At 30.4% G+C, this 19,965-nt stretch overlaps 1 protein-coding gene and 1 long non-coding RNA gene across 51 annotated transcripts; both read left to right on the forward strand.

Annotated features, from left to right (window-relative positions):
- Positions 1 to 6,191: 6,191 nt before the first annotated feature.
- On the forward strand, positions 6,192 to 14,715 carry LOC111309284 (uncharacterized). 50 transcript variants are annotated; one of them, XR_016331251.1, is made up of 7 exons: positions 6,192 to 6,618; positions 7,119 to 7,375; positions 7,586 to 7,644; positions 7,733 to 8,074; positions 8,282 to 8,368; positions 8,823 to 14,103; positions 14,484 to 14,715. It is a non-coding gene; the product is annotated as an uncharacterized LOC111309284 (long non-coding RNA). The 50 variants fall into 50 exon arrangements; XR_016331234.1 differs by having other exon boundaries at positions 6,193 to 6,618; positions 8,254 to 8,368; XR_016331222.1 differs by having other exon boundaries at positions 6,194 to 6,618; positions 8,254 to 8,368; positions 8,747 to 14,103.
- Positions 14,716 to 17,092: 2,377 nt separating this feature from the next.
- LOC149520003 (uncharacterized) lies at positions 17,093 to 18,386 on the forward strand. Its single transcript, XM_089742800.1, has 2 exons — positions 17,093 to 17,263; positions 17,507 to 18,386. Exons 1-2 carry the CDS (start codon positions 17,147 to 17,149, stop codon positions 17,618 to 17,620), a joined length of 231 nt encoding a protein of 76 aa, XP_089598926.1. The 5' UTR covers positions 17,093 to 17,146; the 3' UTR covers positions 17,621 to 18,386.
- Positions 18,387 to 19,965: the final 1,579 nt, after the last annotated feature.

Consider the following 19,965-nt stretch of genomic DNA (forward strand, 5'->3'; position numbering starts at 1 on the left):
TTCACTCAAATTTTTAAAACAGGATTATTCAAGGCATTTTAGTTGATAAACGCCGCTAATATCAAGTCTTGGGTGGCGTTTATAAGTAACAATACCACTATTTGAATATTTAGTAGTGTTTTAATAATAAACACCCTAAGTTTTATAAAAACACAGAAGCTAGCAGCATTTGTAAGTGAAACGCCACTATAAAACTACCACTAATCTTTCATTTTCTTATAGTGAAAACTCTTTTCTAGGATTTTCTTGTCATGCCACCTTTATCTGACCTCATCAAGCTCATTAAGTTGCATCATCTCCTCACCAGCTACATTAAGATCAAAGTTTAAAATTTGCAAAGCCTAGAAAGCTTTATGTTCCAACTCAATTGGAAGGTGACATGCTTTTTCGAATACTAACTGGTATGATGATATCCCTATAGAAGTTTTGAATATAATCCTATAAATCCAAAGTGAATCGTCTAATCTCTTAGACTAGTCTTTCCTTAAGGGATTCATCATTTTTTCAATGATCTTTTTGATTTTCCTATTTGATACCTCAACTTGGCCACTAGTCTGTGGGTGGTAGCTAATAGCAACCTTATTATAGACTCCTTATTTCATTAAAAGTCCAGAAAAGTGTTTACTACAAAAATCAATTTCCTCATCACTAATGATCACCCTAGATGTCCCAAAAAGAGTAAAGATGTTCTTCCTAAGAAAGTTCATGACCACTTTAGCATTATTAGTAGGTAAGGCCAATGCTTTCACCCTCTTATAAACATAATCAACATCTAGCAGAATGTAGAGGTTGCCATAAGATGAGATGAAAGGTCTCATGAAATCAATGCCTGACACATAAAAAATTTTAACTTTTGATATGTTATTCAAAGGTATTTCGTGTCTCTTTAAGATGTTCCCCACTCGTTGGCATCGATCATATTAAAGGATAAATTGGTGTGCATCATTAAACAACATGAGCCAATAAAAACCAAATTGTAACCCTTTCACTGTAGTTCTTTCTCCCCCATAATGTCTTCCATAATCTGATGTACAATAATGTCTATGTATGCTCTCTACCTTTTCCATAGGAACACACATTCTAAGGACCTAATCTTGCATTGTTTGAACAAATAAGGTTCATCCCGAACAAAATACTTAATATCATGCAAAAAATTTTTTTTCTGTTGGTAGGAAAATTTTAGAAGGACGACCTTACCAACCAAATAATTAACATAGCTTGCATACCAAGGTAAGCTAGAGTGGCCATAAACAAATAGTTGTTCACCAGAGTATGTCTCATTAATGATGGTTTTACTTACTCCAACATTCTCTAACCTAGAAAGATGGTCAGCGACTTGATTCTTAGACCCTTTCATATACCTAATCTCCTAATCAAACTCTTAAAAGAGAAGAGAAGAAAAAAAAAATCTCCAAGCTTTTTCCTTGTTATATGCTCTATGTTAAGTTGGACTAATAGGAGATTTTGATACCTCCACCTAAGACTTATTGTGGTAGCTTTATGCCCTCTTCAAATAAAAAATTTTAAGGTTGAATGAAGGTAAAAACTATAGATAGGCAATCTCTTGGTAGCTTATGGCTAGCTTGGCTTTTTCATTAACATTTCTTGCTATGTGCTGGATGTCAATACGGATAATTGAAGAGAATTCATATTGCTACTTAAGACATAATTAGACCACTATGCTGGTTTAATTGAGAAAGAATAAAGGTAGAAAGGCTTTTAAAACAGTAGTTGGTAATGTACTGGCAATAAGGTGCTGACTTATCTATAATGCATTTTACTATCTTGCTTATGCCTATTTGTTTCTCCAATAATTTTCCATCATAAAGCCACACTTATTTATACCTCTTTTCCTTTTAATTTTTCAACTACAAACCACTACAAAATTGTGGAGATTAGTAGCACAAAGAATTACAGCAATCGTCTTTTTCCCAAGTTTTAACTTTATCTTTTTATGCTTTTGGTCCCCCTCTTTATCATATGTAAGCTAGCTTCTTACGCATGTTTTTTCATGGTTTCTCACTTGGTTTGCTGAGGTAAAAGACATTGGTTGGCTTTTTAATCCATGTTGGCAGCTCTTAGTCCTTGTTGTCTTGCCCAATCACACATCTCATGCATAAGTAGCACCTCACAATTTATAAACTTCATGTAGATGTCTAAGTAGCATTGATCCTCTACGTTGTATCCTTTGGTTCTATCATGCATTCTCATTCATCTACCATTTATCCATTATAGTCTATGTAATCAAGAGTGGCTAAATTATGTATGAGAGGTCTCGGCCATGGTGCTCATACAATGTATAATTCACCATTTTTTTCCACTTTCCTACAATGAAAACATTAAACAAATTTAGGTGGAAAATAGACTTAAACAAACAAAATTAAGAATGAAAAACATTATAATTAATCATAAAACCTCTATGACAATTCTATAAAAATAAAATTATCAGTAAAGTAATCAAATGACCCATATTAGGTAAGGTCATCTATTTATTATATATAATAGAAGTGTCGAAATGTAATAAGGTTTCCAAGAATTTTTTAACATGCTCTATAAATTCATATAAAGTCATATATTCACCTCAAAACCAATTAAACTCTTTAATTAAATCTTGTTACTCTTGTACCCAACTATCAAAACCAATCCAAGCAACCCAATAATAAAATTAAAACTATAATATCTATCTGCCTCAACATCAATGATACTCTATATATACAGATGTAACTCCACTGATAAACTATCCAAATATCGTATTTTTCATTTATTATAGGGATGCTAAACCAAAAATTTAGTAATCTATGTCATTACTTTCACTGAGTTTATAATGGTTGGTGGTGATGTGCTATCCTGTGTAGATAACATAATCTCCAAGTGTGACAGGTCATGCGGTGTAGAGGTATCTACTTTTATAGTTTTACAACATTTTGTCTCAGGTATTTTTAATGGTGGAATTAAGGTAGTTGTTGACGGATCATCAAGTTTTTGTAACTTTCTTTTCATGGCTAATTTACTGAACTCATCACATTTATTGAAGCGTTTTATGATTCGATCAACCTTAGACACAATGATCAACTCTTCAGAGATATCATTAAAATTAAATACAACTTCTTCAAATGATGATGCACTTTAGTTAAATAAATTAAACTTTTCATCCTTACATGTTTTGTAATTTTGTGAGCGCAAGGTAATCCATGCGTATTTCTGATCATAAAACCATAAGTATTTTCTCAATTTCTACATGATTAGGTCGTTTGACCTTCATTAATATCATATTAAGTGCACCTTTAGATACCAAATCTTGTAACTCTTTTAACAATGAAGGCTTATGATTATGCTTGACAATTGTAAGACTTCTCTTAAGTAAAGTCTTGATCTTTGTATGTTGAAGCTAAATAAAGGAGTTAATTATCTTCTATGATGATTTAAAACCCTCTTAAAATGATCTAATATACCTCTTTAATTTTACATATGCAGTCTCGATCCTAAACAAATTAATAAAGGTATATTAAAATATTTTGTTATGAAACCCTAAACCATAAATAATCTTAAAAATGCAATATAAATCATATTTATTTGATGTAACATTACTAAAGTACATTACTTTATCTGTCGAAGCAGCAATAAATCTATCCTTATACTTTGTCAACCACTGCTTTTTAATATACTTATTGTAGCTCTATACGTTTGATAATCAATGTTCAGTGAACTTAAATGCCTATCGTACTCATCATTGATAAAAGAAAACACAAGTACACTTTAACTTGAGATGAATGCCTCCCATTTCTCTTTTCACTCAAAAAGCTTCCTACAATTTGCAAGCACATTTATTAAGATATTCAATCTACAAAAAAGATTTACTGTGTTGGAAAACATAATGTCTATTATATTCATCAATGCCTAATCTTTATAAGTAACAATAACAGTAGAAAATATACTAGCAAACATTAAATTTTTTAACTTATCCAGAGTTTAACTATAGTTCTCAGAATACTTGGCCTTCATGTACACAAATACAACAAAAAATATCATCTCGACGGAAGTCACACCAGTAATTTCAAATAATGGCAAATGATATATATTCATTTTTTAAGTACAATCCATAATCAAAACACTTAGGAAAGGTTGTAATAAATCTACACTAGTAGGATGAGCCCAGAATAAGTCTTTCAAACAGTCACTTGACTCGTTAGTCTTGTGCCATTCTAGGTATTTACAATAGGTCAACTTCTTCATGAGCTGCTGCATTTGAGATTTGCCAACTTTCTCAACATATCTATATCGTTAACATTCATTGTATATTATCTTTATAATGCTAACATTCTTTTCATTATGTTGTTTTATGATCAACAGTATGTTTCTAGGTTTGACCATATGTTTAACATATTAGTAACTACTTTTTTTTTGTTTAAGATAATCAACCTACAAATAAATATTCCTCGAATTGTTTTGCTTTAGTAGATGATTGTGAAATCCACAAATTACTTTCACACCCCATCGATAATCCATTGCCAACTTAATCTTATATAACTCAAATGGGCAACCACACTTTTTCGTTCTCATTGCATTCTCTTTACCTTGCCTTTATTCTTTTGTTGCCTATATTTTCTACTTAGGGTTAGGTAAGATTTTGGTATAAAATAATTTTAAAAAGTTGAGTCGAGTTGGGTTCAGGTATTGTGGATATAAAGTCGAGTTAGGTTTGGGGTGAGCAAAAACTCATCCCGACTCGATCCGTTGCCATCTTTATTTTTACTTCATTCATTATTCTAGATTTTCTCAAGCCTCCCAATTTAGAGTTTTTAATCACAATCACAAAACCATTATCTTTTCTAACCGTTTAGCCCATAAAATTGAAACTTCTTTACTACAAAACACTTACACAACATATTTAACTTATTATATCTATAAAACTAACATGTTATACCTTCCATAACAAACTACCTCAAAAACATAATCTCACCTTTCCATAGTAAATGAATCCATGCAATCATATCTAGTATCTAAATTTTTGGTGATTGATTCCACTTTAACAATGTAGTTTCCAAATTGATCTACATATTACGATATGTTAAAAAATTATAATAATACCATTAGGAAGTGGAAATAATAATGCCATTACTTGGCAATTTTAATGTTTACGAAAATAGATATCTAATAATGTAAAATGATTTTGGATATACATTTTCGAAATAATGTTGCATTGTAGGAAATAGATATATGATAACGCAATATGATTTTCAAAAATGCATTTTCAAAAAGCATGTTGCATAACCGGATATCCATTGCATTACCAGTAATGCAATATGATTTTCAAAAATACATTTTCGAAAATAATGATGCAGTATCAGAAAATGGATATCTAGTAATGCAACATATTTTTTAGAAATGTATTTTTAAAAACAATGTTGCATTTTCGAAAATTATTTTACATTACTGGAAATCCATTTCTATACACATAAAATTTTCAATTTAAAATAGATTTTAAATGAATTACCTCGTCAAGTTTATCTCTTCTAATATTCACTATAAGAAAAGTGTGTTTTAGTGAGAACTTTAATGTGGGTTAAGTGTTGACCCTCACTAAAATCTCTTTTTGTAGTGAAAGCCATCCTTAACCTTCATTAAGAATAATTTTAGTGAGCAATACATTTTATCCTTATTAAAAGTCATTTTGTTGTAAGAATCATAAATGGTCTTCACTTATTTAATATTTTTATGAGTATTTAAAGTTGATCTTCACAAATTTGTTTCACAAGTGTAAACTTTCATATCTACAATTGAGTTGGGAGTTAAAAATGAATATAAATAGATTTAGTAAGGTCATTTTAAATCTCATTAAATAAAATTTATTACTTTATATATATATTTTTTAAAAATTAAACAATTTAAATAAGAATTTTATAAATTTTATGAAAGTCATTGTAATCTCATAAAAAATATATTATTTTCAATAGTAATAAAAAATAAAAAATATTTTAAAACGTATTTAATATAAAAAATTATAAAAAAAATCAATAAATAAAAAATTATTATTATGATTTATGATTTTATTGAAAATTAATAGCCATGTTAATCGACCCACCAAACACATTCTAAATCATATATATTTTTTTTTATATAGTAATGTAGCTAAATGTGTGAAATATATAATAGAAAAAATATTGTTTAAGGTTGCAACTTTTGATGAAGGAAAGCTTGAATTTTTATTTTATTTTACTTTATTATGTGACATAATAAAGAATGGCAAAATATTTTCGATGTCAATCCTTTTATTTGTTTTTAGGGTTTCAAAATTGCCAACCAGCCGTCTATAACAAAATTTTATCTGTAGGGCAAGGAAAAAATAATTCTTTCTCTTAACCAAGAATTAGGGTTTCTTCGTTGCCCCCAATTCAGCATTGTCACCGGCTCCGCCTTTGTCACCACCGCTGACGCTGTCGCCACTACGGCCACTGTCCCTCTCTCTTCTCGATAAGCCTAGTCATCGCTGAACTCCCGATCTAGATCTGCTTCTCCGTCTAGCTCTCACTCTCGCTCTTGGTCTAGATCCTTATCCTCTTCCTCTCCTTCTCTCAGCTTTAGCCCTCGAAGTCGCAGCCCTCATTCTCAGCGTCAAAGGTCACTTTTTTACTTCTCTCTTCATAGTTTTTGCACTCTAGAAATTGTTCATAATGATTTAATAAATGGCCTGGTTTTGAGAGGGTTCACTAGGTCTTAGGCTCTTAGCTTCTTGATGATAGATTATGGAGTGAAAGAAAAGAACTATTGAACTGCGGTAAAGTTTAATCTCCAAATTTCCTTATGGCCTTCAGTTGTAAGCAATTTTGGTACTTTTGCTTTTGAATTGAAACTAACTGTGCTGTTATTCTCATTGTTTGTGCTTTTATATCGAGGAAATAGGCTGACTGCCAAAAATTGTAAAGATACACAACATAGATACCTTCAATCTGCTATGCTGATAAAGCCAACTGCTTGCTAGAAGGGAAAATGAATATCAGCTTATAGTGTTGATGTCTAGTTTCTCTTGTTTTGTTTAAACACTGTCCTCAACGGTGGATGAAGTCAACATTCTTGTGGTTTTTCTTAAATAATGTTCTCTATTTCATGTTTTGTCGCAGATCTACTGGAAACACTATAAACATAGGCCATAGTGGTGGACTCTCTGGAAAGGTGATACTTTAATGTGCTTTGTGAAGAAGGCTTTGCTAGATGAAATTGCTGCTAACTCCATATTCGTTCCTCATTTTGTCAATTCACCTGATAAGAAAATTTGCAACCATGCAACCTCGCCAGGCCAAAACTGCTTTTGATTCAACACCATGCTGAATTTTGATACCGCTTCAAGTTTTATTTGTGCCAGAATTTTGTTTAGAAGGTGAGGATTTCTAGGATAAGCACAACAATAGAAACAAATTTGCTGTTAATATTTACAAGCATGATGGTATGATAAGAATGACATAATGTTTAGTATTTTATACATTTTAGGCAATCTTTTAGCATGCTCAATTTGTTGTGTATATCTTTGTAGTTTATCCTTTCAAAGGTTTTACTAGCTCTCTAACAATGCTTAAAATTGATATTTCAGCAGTGTATTACAGTCCCCTGGATCAAAACATTCTGACTTGATTTCTAATCAGAGAGATGGTATTGTCCTTGCACTGAAGAATGTACAGGTATTATTAATAGTTTTGTGAGTATGGTATATTCTGTTAATAATTTTCTCTCATTTCAGATTATATCAGTTTAATTAAATACTCATTTAATTATAAGGAAGCTAATCTGCCGGACTTCAATGATTGGCTCTAGCTTCATTTCAATCTACTCCCTGCTCGGTACTAACCCTAAACCTATATTTCTGTTTTTGTTTGATTCTGTAATTTTTTCTTTTTGAACTATCTAAAATGATTGTTTGGTTGCTGATGATTGGAACAAAAAGTTTGAGATAAGATTCATGAATCTTACAATTGGTGTAAGATTTATGGTTATCATCCCCTTTTTAAAAAATTCATTTTGTCTTTAACAAACAAGAAACAAAAAGGAGTTCAAATCAAAACAGCGAAGCAGTTGTGTAAAGGTGAGACTTATTGTTTGTCTTTTCTCATCTTTCTCATTATCCTTTAATAATAGTCTAGTTAATGAAGTTCGAAGCTATTGGTATTATTTCTTTTTTTTTTTAATATTTAATACTTGAGCTTAAACTAAATTATGATTTGTTCTCTCTTGATGTTTCGTGATTTCTATTACTGCTGATAGATATGCATTGGATGTGAACGTGGAGCAGGCAGAAGATGTGCTAACACATAAAAGATTACTACATTTGGCTGAAGACCACGCTAATCGTCTTGTTTTTCAAGTTTGAATTGTGCAGGTAAACATTTCTGCATGTCTTCCCTTTCTATTTACTGGAACTTAGTAGGAAGGGATTTCTATTTTCTAGTCTACTACTTCAACTTTAATGTGGAATACCTCATTAGCATAATGAAATCCTGGAGATCAATATAGCATAGATCTAACATGATTAGTAGTGACTGATGTCTGTCAAGTTGCAATTTTGTGTGATGCTGGCATCTTCTATAAGTCTTTTCTGTCTACCCCACGCATTCCATTGGCCCTGTTCATTTATATTCTTATATGAAAGAAGATGCAGAAAGTTCTTATCATTCAAATAGATATGGGTAAGGCTAATTATAGTTAAAGTTATATGTGCATTGGTTGTTTTTCGGCTCTTCTTTCTTGTTCCTTCTAGATTCAAACTTCACTGTGGTTTTCTTTTTGGGGATTCATGCTGTGCTGTTTCTGTCTTTGGATACTATTATTCAAAGCAATGGGTGTTGTAGTCCAAATGTTCACTCTTGTCCCACCAAATCTTTATGTGTTTCAATTGCTGACAATGAACGTAAAGCTGACTCTGGGGCCTCTGAAATACCAAAATCTAGCAGTAAGTACAATAATTACACTGAAGCACATGCTGCTTTGTCATCCTTTGAAAATGCGCTTGCAGTATTAATGGGGATGAAGGAGAGCATTGCTTGTGAAACACACATAGCAATTGATTGTGCAAAATGGGTGTCTCTGCTAAGGTGGGATATTTCTTCGCATTCCTTTTTGTTTTTATTTTTCATTTGCTTGAATTATAGTTGTTATTGTGGAAACTGAATGTATATTGAAAAACTGCTTATCTACAATTATACAAGAATCTTAGGTTTATATACAACTAACTAGGGGTTAAACTAGGAAACTAAATCTTCCTTAATTCTAGGGATACAAATACTTAATTCTAGAGATACAAATATAAATATACAGATTACAAGATTACAACCAGCTGTAAATAATTGTTTTCCCACACTCCCCCTCAAGCTGGTGAATAGGTGTTTTCCATTCTCAGCTTGGAAATAATTTCTTGAAATGTTGCACTGCTGAGACCTTTAGTCAACACATCTGCAAGTTGACCCTTGGTTGATACATAAGGTGTACAAATCAACCCACTGTCTAGTTTCTCCTTTATGAAATGCCTGTCTACTTCAATGTGTTTTGTTCTGTCATGTTGCATAGGATTGTGTGCAATGCTTATTGCAGACTTGTTATCACAGTAGAGTCTCATTGGTCCATCCCACTTGATCTTCAAGTCTTCTAGGATAATCTTTAACCATAGTAGTTCACAAATTCCTTGAGCCATTGCTCTGAACTCTGCTTCAGCACTTGATCTTGCCACCACATTTTGTTTTTTACTCCTCCTCACAAGATTACCACCTAAGAAAGTGCAGTAGCCTGAGGTAAATCTTCTATCAGTTACTGAACCTGCATAATCAGCATCTGTATATGCTTCTAGAGCTAACCCTGAATCTCTTTTGAATAAGATACCTCTCCCAGGATTGGCCTTCAAATAGTGCAATATACGGTAGACAGCCTGTAGGTGCACTTCTTTAGGACTATGCATAAATTGACTTACCACACTCACAGCATATGCTATATCAGGTCTAGTATGTGAGAGATAAATGAGTCTTCCAACTAATCTTTGGTACATCTCTCTATTTACAGCAGCATCTTCATTAGTTTCTTCAATTTTATGATTAGGTTCTATAGGGGTATTTACAGGTTTACATGCAAGCTTCCCAGTTTCCTTCAGAAGATTCATCACATATTTTTGTTGTGAGATAAAAATACCATACCTTGAGTGAGCTACTTCAATTCCTAGGAAGTACTTCAATCTCCCAAGCTTTTTTATCTCAAATTCTCTAGCCAAAAACTGTTTTAGAGATTCTTTCTCTTTTTCATCATCTCCAGTTACAATTATATCATCAACATACACTAATAGAACTGTGAATCTCCCTGAATCAGAGTGCTTGATAAACAATGTGTGATCTCCTTGACTCTGTTTATATCCCATTACTAGCATCACTTTGGCAAATCTCCCGAACCAAGCTCTAGGAGACTGTTTAAGGCCATATAAAGCCTTTTTTAGCCTGCAAACTTTGTTTGCTTCTAGATGACCTCCAAATCCCGGTGGAACCTTCATATATATATTTCTTCTTCCAAATCACCATGTAAAAAAGCATTCTTTACATCAAATTGTTGAAGCTGCCAATTGTAATTTGCAGCCAATGATAACAAAATCCTAACTGTATTCATCTTGGCAACTGGAGCAAAGGTTTCCTGGTAATCCACTCCGTAGGTCTGAGTGTAGCCCTTAGCCACTAACCTGGCTTTATACCTTTCAACAGTACCATTTGCTTTGTATTTTACAGTGAAAACCCATTTACACCCCACTGGATTTTTTCCTTTAGGCAACTCTACCAGTTCCCATGTCTGATTTTTCTCTAAGGCCTCCATTTCTATTTTCATGGCTTGCCTCCATTTCTCACTGGATAATGCCTCAGATAATGTTGTTGGAACAGAAATAGTGTTTAGGCTCACAAGAAAATTTTTGTGGGATGGTGAAAAATTTTCAAATGACACAAAATTAGATATTGGGTATAGTGGATGCTTGGTACATTCTCTGGTTCCTTTCCTAATGGCAATAGGCAAATCATAATCACTAGTTATATTATTAGGAGATTCATGCTCATTTTGAGAAACGGAGTCAAAAACTGTAGTTACCTCATTTCCAGAGTTAGGATCAGGTTCTTGGACTGGCGCCGGTTTAGGATCTGGAACTTTCCTTCTTGAGTACACTTGTAATTCCTTCATAGAATCAAGAACGATATTATCCTGTCACATCTTCTGTATTTGGAATGGGTTCAGACTCAAATTCAATATTTGACTTGGGCTCAGCAGAAACTGGTTTTGACTCATAAGAATTAATGGGTGTAAATGTTGAAGAAGGGGGCAAATCAAGTAAAAAGAAGTCTTTATCCTTATCTTCCATGAATGAAGTCTCCCCTTGAAGATAAGGTTGAGTAAAAAATGGTTTATTTTCGTCAAAAGTGACATCTGCAGACACATAAAATTTTTTGGTAGGAGGATGATAGCACTTATATCCTTTTTGAGTTGAAGAATACCCCACAAAAATACACTTAATCGCTCTTGGATCCAACTTTCCCCTGTTATGACTGTGAACATGAACAAATGATGTACAACCAAATATCCTAGGTGTGAGATTGTTTGTGGTATTGAGGTTGGGATAAAATTGTGAGAGTAGTTCCATAGGAGTTTTAAATCCTAAAACTCTTGAAGGTAATCTATTTATAATGTGTGTGGCAGTGAGAATAGCTTCCCCCCAATAAGATTTAGGTACATTTGCTTGAAAAAGAAAGGCTCGGGTTGTGGCTAATAAATGGCTGTTTTTTCTCTCTGTCACTCCATTCTGCTGTGGAGTATTAACACAAGATGACTCATGGATAATCCCCTCTTTTTGAAAATGGGTGGATAGACTCTGGTTGAAGTAGTCTCTTGCATTATCAGACATAAGTCTCTTGATTCTCACTCCAAATTGATTTTGGATCATATTTTGGAAGCTTAAAAACACATTATTCACATCTGATTTGGATTTAAGTAAAAAAACCCAAGAGACCTTAGTACAATCATCTATGAATGAAACAAACCATCTTGCACCAGAAATATTAGGAATTGTAGAGGGACCCCAAATGTCACTATGAATCAAGTAAAAGGGAGTAGAACTTTTTTTGTTATTGATTGGAAAAGACACACGTCTATGTTTTGCAAATTCGCAAATATCACAATGAAAATCTTCAACATTTAATTCTTTGAACAAAGAAGGAAACATGTTTCACAAGGTTCCAAAAGAAGGATGTCCAAGACGAAAATGATAAAGCCAGATTTTGTCTTTATTGGAAGATTTTTCAGAAAGAAATGATAAAGGTAAACTATTTTTGATACTACTTGTGTTATTTGATGTCTCAAGATAGTATAGTCCATCCTTCTCCTTAGCAAGTCCAATCATCTTCCTCGAACTCTGGTCCTGAAATTCACAATAAGAGGGATAAAAAGTTACTTTGCAATTCATATCTCTGGTAAGTTTTTGTATAGATATCAGATTAGTAGACAATCCAGGAACATGAAGAACATTTTTTAGAACAAATGAGGGATTAACTTGAACATCTCCTAATCCTGTCACTGTGGTAAGTGAACCATCAGCAACAACAATTTTCTTATTGCTAGGACACAGGTTATATGTACTAAATTTTTGTGGGGAATGTGTCATGTGGTCTGTGGCTCCTGAGTCAATGACCCAAGAACTCGTAATAGGCTTAGCTGAGACATTTAATCCATGAGAATCGGAAGCTTTACCTGAACTAGACCCAAAGAACATACCATAGTAGGCTTGTCAAGGATTTTCAATAAGTTTCTCAGCTTTTCAATCTCTTCCCTGTTGAACTCTCTTTGTTTCTGAGACATCTGTAGTACTCCAGTGATTTTTCCAGTTAACATTTTCTCAAATTGGGTGATAGTGATATATTTCTTTGAAAGGGTTCGGCAATGAAGGCCTAAACAGGATTCGGCAATGAAGGCCTAAAAAAGTCAGCAATGAAGGCTGAAAATTTTTCTTCTCAATAAGAGCTTAAAGCTCTGATACCATGTGGAAACTGAATGTATATTGAAAAACTGCTTATTTACAATTATACAAGAATCTTAGGTTTATATACAACTAACTAGGGGTTAAACTAGGAAACTAAATCTTCCTTAATTCTAGGGATACAAATACTTAATTCTAGAGATACAAATATAAATATACAGATTACAAAATTACAACCAGCTGTAAATAAGTGTTTTCCCACAGTTATGCAGGTGCACAAAAGTTACGTAAAAAGTTATTTTTACTCAAGTGCTGAAAATGTGCAAAAGTGGAGTCATTCTATGTGATGTTGAGATTGACTGTAATATTTATAAACACTAAATTATTATTATTGTTATCATCTAAAACAAATATGGGTGGATTTCTTTCTGCTACTGTTTTAAGAATGAAATCTCCACTCATATAACAATCCTCAATCTTCCTTTAACTTTCAAACACAGGAAAGGTTTGATTAATTTGTCTACTTCGGGGTGAGTTTACACTCAAGAAAACCAGAGTGCTATGCTTTGCAACTGCAGCAGTAAGCAAAACTAGGAATTTGGGAATCAGTTAGGGTTGTCTGAGTTGATATGTCAACAGGATGGCTACATTGAATGTTTTTTAGTGCTGGAATTTTTTGCCTCTATAACTTAAGGGTTTCATGTGTTCGGTTTTTAACGGCATTAAAAATGTTGATGGATTTGTAAGATATCAGAAGAAGGTTTACGTGGACTGGTAGAGAAGAATTTGGGCTTTAGAGGGAAATTTAAGGATATTGTAGTGATGGATATGTAGTTAAGAAAGGTATTATTCGTGTTTATTCACTAATAAATTGGTGAAGATATAATTTAGTGGTATGATAGGTGTTTGGTCTATAGGCGCACTATATTGATATTCACAAAGAAATTTTACATCTTAGGAGAGAAAACTATGAGGTGATTGAAAATGAGTCTTGAGTCAAATGAAGTGGATGGTTTTCTAATTTATAGATAATTAGCTTTTATACGGTTCATGTTCTAGGTAGCTAATACTTCATTGAAACAGGAAGAAGCAGCTGATCATTCAAGTTCTTATAGTCATCAGAATTGTAGGTGAGCCCTATTGTGATTCTTGAATGTTAAATTTGATTACTTCACAATCTTGGTACTAAATAGTGTCTTTGTGTATTTTGGCCTTGCATGATGAAACTCTACTTGGATGTTTAGTGCAATTTAAGTTGATAAATTTTCCATTCTTTAACAATGCTAATTATGTGAATGCTAGAGTTTTAAGGATTATTATATTTGGTATTGCTTTGCATTTGCTTGTTGGTTTTGGTTTAGTTTTGCCTAATATTCTTGTCAGGGCTTATCTTGGTCTTATATGGTCTATTTGTTTGGATATTTTTAGCAAGAAACAATATTTAAACTTGTAAATATTTTTAGTATTATCTGTTTTCATTTTGTTATATATGTTTTTCTTTTTCTTGTAGTGATTTTAATCTCAATGGAGTTATTGCTACGAATAAAGTGGTTCTCATGAAGAAGAAAATTAGATCGATATTAGATGACTTTGATTGTATATTGATTCACTGTCGTACAAATTTGTCAAGTTTTTTGACCAAAAAACTAGAATACTTAAAAAGAATTGATATGTTAATTATGAAAGATGTTTGTTTGTCGTTTGAAATTAGTATATGTCAATGCTTATTTGATTTTATGCAATTTTTTTGACACATTTTATTTATTTATGTTTTGCTTGGAATAAGAATTACAAATATAAAAAAATATATGTAGTTATTAACAAGATCAATAAAAATATATAAATATGTATTTTTTTTAGGGTCATAAGATTTTCATTAAATGATATAAAGTATTATAGTGGAAGTCATAATCCTTAGTAAAAATAATTTTAAATAAGGGTCTATGAAAGTTCACTAAAAGGAAAAACTTTAAGTGAGAGTTAATAAAAACTTTTATTAAACGTAAAAGATATTATAAGAGTTAGATTTGATTTTTACTATAGGTTTTATATTTAATGAGGGTAAAAAATGGTTATCATTAATTGTTTATATTTAGTGAAAGTCTTTTAATGTTTTGTTAAATGATAAATAGAGTAAGGGGCAATTTTTTTTTTTTATTATATAAAATTAACGAAAAAATTTACAATGAGAGCTCGTGAAGGTTACGTTGACCTTCACTAAAAGAATTAATGAAAATTATATAGACTTTTAGTGAGAGTCGTGATCCTCACTAAAAGTTTCTTTTGTTGTAGTAATTGTTTCTCATTTGATTATTTATTTTTTCAGAATTTAACAAACATTTCAAAATTCGGAGGTTTGTTTTAGAGATTTAGAATTTTTTTTCTCAAGAAAAAAGAAGAAAGATGAAGAAAAAAAAAAGAAGAAAATGGGAAAAAGAAGAGAAAGGGAATGTAAACGGTTGTAAAAGGTTAAAATTATAATTTACTAAATGATATATAAAATATTTTATGTATAAATATTGGATTATAATCCGTGCGATATACGAAATAATTTTATTTATTTAATATGATTATATATAAATTAATTTTTTAAACAAATTATATTTAAATATTTAAAACTTATAACATGAATAAAATTTTTATATATTGATTTGTTATTGAAAAATAAACTTTTTGAAAACAGCAAAAAAAATTTGTCTTTTCTTTGGATATTTTTGTTTACAATAATATTTATATACTTGTAAAATTATATAAAAAAAATAAATTACATCATTTTTAAAAAAATAAAAAAATAAATATTATAGAATGATAAATTAAATAATAAAAGTAGTATTAACACCCTTTTACTTTAGTAATCTTGACTAAATTATTATACAAAATATGAAAAGTATTAGAAAATATGTGAAAAAATAAATTGAAAAAATTTTATTTTTATAAGAATGGAATTGTAATAACAATAAAATATATCTTAGAAAAAATTTGTAAACAAAGAAAAAAACAAATTGCAATAGTAATATGATATTCTTTCACTTAAGTAATATTGACTAAATTATTATATAAAATATGAAAAATGTTAGAAAATATGTGAAAAAAATAGATTGAAAAAAAATTATTTTTCATAAGAATGAAATTGTAATAATAATAATAATAATAATTTATAAACAAAAAAAAAAAACAAACAAATTGCTATAGTAATAGAATATACCTTAAAAAAAGTTATTGAAAAAATAAAAAAAATTGATGTATAACACATTATATTTTTAGTTTTAAATTTGTAAAAAAAAATTTTAGTGACAATTAAAATTAAATAGATAATTTTTAAAATTTAAATTGATATAATAAGTAATAAAGATAATATTAATTTTTATTTATTTATTTGAAATATAAATTTGATAATTAGAGTTTAAATGAATATAATCATTTTGACAATCTTATTATTTAAAGATTTATGATGAAAATTTTTTGAATTTTTAAAATCTTACATAAAATTACTTGAATTTTTAATGTCTTATGTAAATTTTTTAAAAAAGATATTTTTTAATAAAAAATTTTAAATCAAGATAAAAAAAATTAGTGAAAGATATGGATAGACCTAATTTTTATAATTTTTAAACATATTTGAAATATTTTGATAATTAAATAATTTTTTTGAATAAGATTATTTGGTAAACAATTAAAATTATTTATTAAAAAAATAAAATTCATATTTTATATTTTTAATTTTAGAATATATATCTCTAAATTGATTTTATTTTTAATTATAATTTGAATAATTTGATATTTGAATAAATTTAAAATTATCTAATTTATAATTAAAAAAATTATCTTAATTTTTTAAAAAAATATTTTATGTGTCATTTAAAAGAATTGTCAATATAAGTACCTATGTGATAAATTTATTTTTACAAATTAGATTTATGAAAGAAAAATATTGAAGTGTGGAAAAAGAATTTTAAGTGGTGCAACTAGAAGCACCCGGTGGGTATGGTTGCCTCGTAGATATTCGAAATTACCATTAACAAACTGGCAAATGGCAATCCCTCCTCCCCCCCCCCCCCCCCCCCCTCTTATAATATATAAATGCGATCATCAAACATCCAAAATTTTCTCATAGTTCCTTAGTCTTCTTTCCGCTTATCAAAATTCTTTCAATCAGATTGCTTATCTTCAACCATGAAGAAATCAGGCCTCTTCGCTGCTTCTGTCGCTGCTGCCTCTGCCACTGCCATCTCTGCTTCTTCTTCTCCCTCCAATTTTACTTGTAATTCAAATTCTCAGTTGTCTGGCGAGGTAAAATCTTTTAACTCAATTCTCGGTCATTTTCTTTTACTCTTTGCTATAGATTTAAACTGTGTATCTCATCTTTTTTAGAAAAATATTTGTCCTCCTGTTTTGCCTTGTTTGGTTGCCAAGAAAACAATGACCAAGAATTCATGATTTAAATGGTGAAATTCTCAAATAGTTTTATAAGATTAGTTGATCACTTTGGCTTGAATGGTTAAATTCATGATTTCGATTTGTTTAATTTTGCAGAACAAGAAAGAGCATGAAAATTCTGCAATCAAGAAATCAGATTCAACTGAAAAATTTGCACCGAGGTTTGATGGCTTAAGGTTCATTGAGACTTTGGTCACTGCTCATAGATAAAAGCTTGGGTCACCGCTCACCACAAGCTTCAATTTTTACCAGATGAAGACTTCTTTATTATTTTGACCTTTTTGCCTTTGCTAGATTCTTGAGCAGAGGAAGAGATCAACTGTAACGTTTCAGGGTTTCATAGTACTAAGTATTAAAAAGACCTTTTCTTTAGGCATGACGTTTATATATATATAAATATAAATATATATATATATATATAATATAAACTTATATGCGGGACTTTCTTTTTATTTTATCACATTTTTCAATTTTTAAAAAATTATTTAATTTATCCTTTTCTTTTACCCTTACAACTATTTAGATGGAGAAGATATCCCGAGCAAAATTTTTTTGGAATTCCTAATTTTTTTTAGGCGCCAATTATAATGATAATCAAATAATCCAAACCGCCTAGTTTTTTTTTTTTGTTTCCTTTTTTGGAGAAAAGGATGTACATAAATTGAGTTGTCCTGGTCCAGATAGATTACGTAATGCTTTATATTAAAAAATTGAAGGATGATATTGGCGACCAAGTTTGTAAAGGGCAGCTCTGATGGCAATTTTCTCAATCACCAAATTGGGTTCCAAAAGGCGAATTCCCAATAAACCTTTGCTAGTAGCAATCTCTTTTAGCCATTTTAAGCTTGGTGAGTGTTTATGTTGTTAAGGCACTTTTTTTTTTTTTTTTTTTGTTAATCCTTTTTTAGGTAGAAGTGGGTTTTCGATGTTGAAAAAGATCTCATCCAAATAAGAAAACAGCATTCTTATAAGCCAATTTGTTAAGCTACTCCTACTGAAAACTGTCTGGTTGAATCATCTATATTCATCTTGAGTGCTTAACTACTAAAAGCTAGATTAGGTAGTAGCTATGCTGGAAGTTTCCTGGCAGCTTAACCTTCACATCCAACTCCAATAAAAAGTATTGCACCAGCTTTAGCATTTTGTTTTCTAGCTCCACTTGACACCTCACCACATCCAAATTTGGTTTATGATATGCTGAACCAGCCCACCCTTGAAGCAAAGATTTCTCACTGTCATCACTGCTGAATTGCTGATATGTAATTTGGTTCACACTGTACATCCACATCATGAGACTATTTCATTCGCAACTCGCCGTCATGATCCACTTAATTGGCTATAAAAGGAAAATTGAAAAAAAAGGAGATTTTTCAAGTTTGTTGCACATTTCTGAATTTTGGAAAAGCTTTATGTCATATCCCGAGATCGAAATGTAACACGATCATATTATCTTATAGTGAAATTTTAAAGTAACAAGAATCTTTTTTCTTAATCATTATAAACTTCTTCAATAAATTGATGATAAATATCTATATATTCAAATATAAATTAATAAAAATATAAAATTATTTTATAAGATTTCATTACCCAAGTAATCTTTTTAATCTAATATTCTAGTTTCTCAATTAACTAAATAAATTTATTACTTATTCATCTGTAAAAAAAAAAAATAAATAAAAGGAGAATGAACAAATCACAACTTAACAAGTATAGCTTCACACACCTTACGAGATTAAGTATCAATTTCATACATATCATATAAATCATTCAAAATATTTGTCAAATCATAATGTCAAAACATTTAAAAAATCATCATTATGTCAAACATTTTATATATCATAAATCAATATCAAAATAAATCAATTCATAAATCATTGTAAAATATATTGGTATTCAAATATCGTAATCAAACTAAATCATGGATCAATTTTTAAAAATCATCATCATCATCATCATAAATCATCATTATTATTCATTTATTGTTAACTATGGTCATTGCTATAACTCATGACATTAATCGTATCAATAATTTCATCATCATGATCTTTGTTAACTATTATAATCCGTTAACCAAGACCTTACGCTAACTACTATAACTTGTTAGCTAAGGTCATAGAACTAGTTTTTGTGTCAATAATCCCACCCCAAAGATGTAAAAATGTAACTATCATAAAATCATTTCTTAAACATAAATCATTTTTTCATCTCATTCATAAACATGATTTATCATTTATATAGCAAAAACACAAAATAACCATATGCTTGTTCTTATTTTCGTATATAAAAAATAATGAAATAAAACATTTACTCATTTAGAAACTTACATATATATAGGTTCAAAATAAGTAAAGTGCGTGAGATTTTACTTACCTTTTTTCAATTCCACCACTTCGTTTGTCCCCCACAATAATTAATAGCCTATTCAAGATTATTTCAACAAAACAGAAATTAATTAACCAATTTTGAGGCCATTTATGCTAAAAATAATTAAGTTACACAATAATTAACTAAACCAATTAATACCAACAACTTGAGCTCCTTTCACTAAAATGACT

The sequence above is a fragment of the Durio zibethinus genome, chromosome 2 (assembly GCF_047325235.1).
Source record: "Durio zibethinus cultivar Kanyao isolate XHJ-2024 chromosome 2, ASM4732523v1, whole genome shotgun sequence".
Taxonomy (NCBI): domain Eukaryota; kingdom Viridiplantae; phylum Streptophyta; class Magnoliopsida; order Malvales; family Malvaceae; genus Durio; species Durio zibethinus.